General features: G+C 27.2%; 1 protein-coding gene across 1 annotated transcript; it reads left to right on the top strand.

Annotated features, from left to right (window-relative positions):
- The first annotated feature begins 247 nt into the window (after positions 1–247).
- LOC130820555 (glutamate decarboxylase 4-like) lies at positions 248–6,098 on the top strand. Its single transcript, XM_057685970.1, has 6 exons — positions 248–468; positions 2,554–2,758; positions 3,085–3,285; positions 4,309–4,523; positions 5,177–5,430; positions 5,528–6,098. The coding sequence occupies exons 1-6, from the start codon at positions 380–382 to the stop codon at positions 6,016–6,018; spliced, it is 1,455 nt and encodes a 484-aa protein (XP_057541953.1). The 5' UTR covers positions 248–379; the 3' UTR covers positions 6,019–6,098.
- The last annotated feature ends 239 nt before the right edge of the window (positions 6,099–6,337 follow it).

Here is a 6,337-nt window from a genome sequence, read left to right as displayed (position 1 = left end):
AATATTTCTATTATATTTGTTTATGTATTTATTTTTCTTATTTATAATTATCATGTTTTGTCAATTGCAATGCGTAATAGCTTTTGATCTTGTTAAAATAATCTATAAATTTCTCTATTAATTGAATAATTTATTATACTTTAAAGTACAAGAGAAAAGTAAGAAAGTTGGAATTTATTATGGTAAATTGTTGGTTGTCTATTTAATATTTAAAGTGCAAAGAAAAGTAAGATCCCATAAGTTTATACCAAATTTTGTTTTCAAACATTCATTCAATTTTCAACAAATTCCTATTGCTAATCCTTCACATATAAATACCGCCATACCCTCCTCACCTCTCTCAATTCTCAACCATAAACTGAGCTTATTATAATCAACCATGGTACTCTCAGAAGCAAAACTCTCTGATGGAGACTCTTATATTCAGTCCACTTTTGCTTCGCGCCATCTCCAAACTCCACTTCCTCGGTATGTTCATTTTATCTTTCAACTTATTCAGTGTCGTATACTCGTATCGTGTCTAATGTAACTATGTAAGACAATGTTTTAAAATGGCAGTTACCCTAACTTCATTGGAATAAATGTTTATGGGAAATTAATTAGAGTTAAACTATAAAAATAAAATAAGGTTATTGAAGTACAAAACTAAGAAAATATTATTGTTATTAAAACTAAGATATATAATTCTAATGTGATAAAAATAAAATAGATACATTAATTGACCTCATTGGGGTAAATATTACCAAAAATATTCCTCCAAAATAAGGTTGTTTATCTTTCTTTTTCTTTATTTTTTTCATATCAATATATTTTTATTTTTCATCTCCTTTTATATTCACCTCTAATTATATTTATTTATTTTGTTTGACTTTTATTTTCCTCTTAATAATTTATCCTCAATACAAATTAAACATATCTAAGTAAACCTCTAAATACAAATTATAGCTCATTTTATACATGGAGAAAAACAAATTGCATCATTAATATTGATCTAATTTATATTAATGTTTGTGATTTGGCATATATATATACATATATATATATATATATATATACATATATATATATATATATACATATATATATATATATATATACATATATATATATATATATATATACATATATATATATATATATATATATACATATATATATATATATATATATACATATATATATATATATATATATATACATATATATATATATATACATATATATATATATATATATATATATATATATATATATATATATATATATATATATATATATATATATAAATGCTCAAAACTATTTTTTGTAAAATTGAAGAAATAATTTTAGAGACGAAGCTAAGGAAGTAACTCTTTGTAGTAATTTTTATATGAAGTTTATGAGTTTTGATATACTTCACGGCTATGCATCAAAATTGACAAATTTTAGTATTAATTTATTTTTGCTTTTCCAATAGAAGCTAATAGAATTGTGATTTAATTAGGCAGTTCATTCATTTAGTGTAATTATAATATGATGATAATAAAGTCACCAATATATATTTGTTTTAGTCAAACATCCTTTTCAATTAAATAAACAAAAAGACTATTTCTTGAAAATGTTTTGACATATCATTGTCATGAAAAGAAAAATAAACAAATTCTGAAAGTAAACAATGTCGTGCAAATTGCACATAATTGAAGGAAGATGATTTCCTGCCTTGTATTCATTAATCAAGGAAATATATATGCAAAATACAAGCTATTATACAGCTACGAGATTAGCTAAAATAAAGGGATGAGAGTTGACTAACAATACTCTCCAAATATAACAATGTAATTGCTAAATTAAAGGTAAGAAGATAATTACAAAAATATATACAGTATAATAGAATATATAGAGAATATATTCTAACAATAATACATTCAAAAAGGCTAGATTAAACTCAAACCATCGATTAAAAAGATTACATGCCAGAAACAAAATTTCAAATTCATATCATGACAAAATCAAAATAAATAAAAAACAGTGATGTTTTATTCAAATTCTTTAAAATAAATAAAAGAACAATAAACGCAAGAGTCTCTGAATATAATATTAGATGGAGCAATACATAAAAATAAACATTTATCATATATTAGCTAATCTCATCTTTAATAGGAGTAGTAAGAAATAATTATGGTTTGATCATGACATTTTTCCGAAAATTTCATAAATAATCACCTACAACTTAAGACTTGATACAGTTTTTAAAATCATTTCTATTGCATTTACGGAATATACACTTTTATTCTTTAATTAATCACTTATAATTTTAAAATAATCCCCTATAACTTAAGACTTATAATTTTAAAGTGACTAATTATAATTATAGTTTTAAGATAATCACTTTTATAATTTTAAAGTAATCACTTATAATCTCAAATCATCATTAATTTAGAGAAATGAGCGGACATTACCACGTACTCTTACAAATTTCTAAGTCTTTAAAATATTTAATTCTCACATTATTATTATTATTATTATTATTATTAAGTTAATGGTATTTGAAATTTAATGTTGATGTGATGTCAGATTCTGTATGCCGGATAATTCTATACCCAAAGAGGCAGCTTACCAAATAATAAACGACGAGCTAATGTTAGACGGGAACCCACGTCTGAACTTGGCGTCGTTTGTAACTACATGGATGGAATCAGAGTGTGATAAGCTTATGATGGCTGCTATGAACAAAAACTATGTTGACATGGATGAGTACCCTGTTACCACTGAGATTCAGGTCATCATTATTTATTTTGTTTTTATGGTTCAAAAATATATAATTTCTCCTTTTATTATACTTGTCATATTTAAATCTTTTTGCAATTTATTGAAATATGTCAATTTAAAAATTATAAAAGTATGCAATTAGATGATTTAATTAAAATTCCACTTGACTATATTTTTCTTATAGATTAGCTGTAATACATGTATAAGATAATTTTAAACGATGAATAGTAACAAAAACCATAATTTAGCAAGTATGCATTTCAGAACGAAGGAGGAGGTATGTTTTATGATACTTTTAAGTCCTAATACAAATTATTTATTACATTATGTAAGCAGAATAGGTGTGTGAACATGATAGCAAGACTGTTCAACGCTCCCTTGCATGAATCAGAGACGGCCATCGGAGTTGGGACGGTAGGCTCATCCGAAGCCATAATGCTAGCCGGGCTCGCCTTCAAAAGACGTTGGCAGAACAAGCGTAAAGCTCAAGGCTTGCCTTTTCATAAACCCAACATTGTTACTGGAGCCAATGTTCAGGTACTTCACCACAAATTCCTCTACACATAGTATCGGATAAAGATCATGTATTAAGATCTTAAAAATAAAAACATGTCAACTTTAATTGTATAGATTAAATTTTTGCAATATAAAAATTTTCACTACGTTTATATTGAATAAATCTAACTGCTCGATTATTACTTTATATAAAAACCACAACCAAGCAAAAATCTATAGATTAATTGTCTTTTTATAATAAATATTATATATGGATTAATAAGAATTACATAATTTTAAAACTTGATATGGCAACCCAAAAAACTTCTTATTTTAATATATATATATATATATATATATATATATATATATATATATATATTGGAAAATTTTAAATATTAAAATTTTAATTTTTGAGTTGGGTCAATTTATCCTATTTCCTAAACCTCTCTCGGTTCTAGTATAGATCAAAATCTTCTTCAATTTTATTTTATATGTTACGCAGCTCAATATAAAAAAAATTTTTAGTCAAATAGAGGCTTAGGCAGATCAAGTCTAAATTAGATGACCAATTGACCAATCCTTACATCATGGCAAAGGAAAGTAATAGAAATGAGATCAATTGAACCCATTACAACTTTAAAATTTTTAAATAATTATTAATATTGTTCAAAACATATAAATATTTATCTTGAAATGGAAAAATAAATATCTTTCGTTTTATTTTGGACAATATCAATATTTATTGAAAATTTATAATACTTGTGGGGTCAATATTTATACTTTGAATTGCATGTCAAAATTATAAAACCAAGCATAATTAGGTGAAAAATTTTCAATTATAGATTAAACCACATGGAGGACAATTAGCAAAACTATGTTTGGTTAGTTCATAAACTTATGCTATATGGTTGTTATTTAATTGTATTGAATATTTTTATATTGCAAAGTTAAAATTTATACTTCTATAACATTAACTTAAAATATTGACATTTACTTTAACTTTTTAACCCCATTTAATATTAAATCTCGATTTGCCAATGCCTGAATATCATTTTCTTATAGGTGTGCTGGGAAAAGTTTGCAAGGTATTTTGAAGTGGAACTGAAAGAAGTGAAGCTAAGAGAAGGATATTATGTGATGGATCCTGCTAAGGCTGTGGAAATGGTGGATGAAAATACCATATGTGTCGCCGCTATTCTTGGTTCTACCCTTAATGGAGAGTTTGAAGATGTCAAGCTCTTGAATGACCTTTTGATTGAAAAGAACAACAAAACTGGGTATACACTTTGGAGACTATACCTATAATTTCACGCTCACATATATCATATATCTCTGTTACTTGATTTTGCAACAATATTCAATTTAGATTGCTGTTTTCATTTTAGATTGTGGGTAAAATATTTCATATGTTTCTTTTTACTCGCATTATTTCTCAAAACACGTCGTATATAAATGCATTTTTAAAAGTGTTAATGTTTTTTTTTTGGGCAAAATAACTTTTTATATAACATTTGCTTATTTAGGTACAAATGATTTGTTGTGTGATCAAATAATATAAGAGTAGGTAGTGTTTGTTATATTAGTTGGATGAAAAAGTTTATTTTATAAATCAGCTAGTCAGAATAGTAGATAAAATTAGCTAGTTAAATGAATCACTCTAATAAGCTATTAACCATCTATTGTTTGCGGGATACCGTTAATAGCTTTAGTTTACATAAGTAAAAATTATAAAAAGTTACTTTGTTTGTACCTTGATTAGACTCAAAAAAAACTCTCAAATATATGATTGTTATATTTTTGTTCAAGATAATTCACTATAAAATGTCAATGATGTAAAATTCAAAGTGTTGCAAGTGAAAAGAACAGAAAAAACTGAAAGCGTAAGAAAATTCTGAAAAAACGTATAGAAACTTACATTAGCGGTTTGCAGGTGGGATACTCCAATACATGTGGATGCAGCGAGTGGAGGATTCATAGCACCATTTCTGTACCCAGAGCTTGAATGGGACTTTAGACTTCCTTCGGTGAAAAGCATAAATGTGAGTGGCCATAAATATGGTCTTGTTTATGCAGGTATTGGATGGAACATCTGGAGGAGTAAGGAAGATTTGCCCGAGGAGCTCATCTTCCATATCAATTATCTCGGAACTGACCAACCTACCTTTACTCTCAACTTCTCTAAAGGTAACGTTTTTAGCTCCCACCTAGCCAAGGCTTTTCCATTGACATTCACCATAATATGAAATTCTCTTACCAAGTTGATGTAATGCATTATGTACAGGTTCAAGTCAAGTCATTGCACAATATTATCAGCTAATCCGGCTTGGTTTTGAAGGATATAAAAGTGTAATGGAGAACTGTCAAGAAAATGCTATGCTGTTGAAGGTTGGATTAGAAAAGACAGGGAGATTTAACATTGTGTCTAAAGATTATGGTGTCCCACTAGTGGCTTTTTCTCTAAAAGACCACAATTTGCACAATGAATTTGAAGTTTCGGAGATGCTAAGGAGGTTCGGATGGATTGTTCCAGCCTACACCATGCCAGCTGATGCACAGCATGTAACAGTACTCCGAGTTGTAATACGAGAAGACTTCTCCCGGACTCTGGCTGAGCGACTAGTGCTCGACATCACCAAGGTGTTACATGAGCTCGATCAACTCCCTTCTAAGTATGGTAACGACTACGCCAAGGGAATTAATGGTGCTATAAGTGTGCCTAAGGATAGTACTTTAGAGACACTAAGAGAGAAAACCAGCAAAGTCATCTGCTAGGTGTCTCTGCTATTAACAAAAATACTTACGATTATCTAGTACTACATCCGTCCCAATATATATATATATATATATATATATATATATATATATATATGTATATATATATATATATATATATGTTTCAATATTTCATTTGTTTAAACTTATAGACTCATATGAATAAAAAGAAAATGGTAAAGCATATGCTTAGTAAGAAGAGTCGAAAAGAGTATGTCATTTTTGGCTTTCAATAATTTTGCTTCTGTTGTCAGTACTGGTAACTTTCGATATAATTATTGATTAAAAAAACATAGTAAATTAATTTCTTTACTTTCAA

This window comes from Amaranthus tricolor, chromosome 8, assembly GCF_026212465.1.
Source record: "Amaranthus tricolor cultivar Red isolate AtriRed21 chromosome 8, ASM2621246v1, whole genome shotgun sequence".
Taxonomy (NCBI): Eukaryota; Viridiplantae; Streptophyta; class Magnoliopsida; order Caryophyllales; family Amaranthaceae; genus Amaranthus; species Amaranthus tricolor.
The sequence above is the reverse complement of the archived record's forward strand: the minus strand, read 5'-3'. Positions and strand labels throughout refer to the sequence as shown.

Coding starts and splice junctions, on each gene's coding strand:
- LOC130820555 (XM_057685970.1), top strand. CDS start 380: ATGGTACTCTCAGAAGCAAAACTCTCTGATGGAGACTCTTATATTCAG. Junction 2,759..3,084: donor CTGTTACCACTGAGATTCAG/GTCATCATTATT, acceptor TTATGTAAGCAG/AATAGGTGTGTGAACATGAT. Junction 3,286..4,308: donor TTACTGGAGCCAATGTTCAG/GTACTTCACCAC, acceptor ATTTTCTTATAG/GTGTGCTGGGAAAAGTTTGC.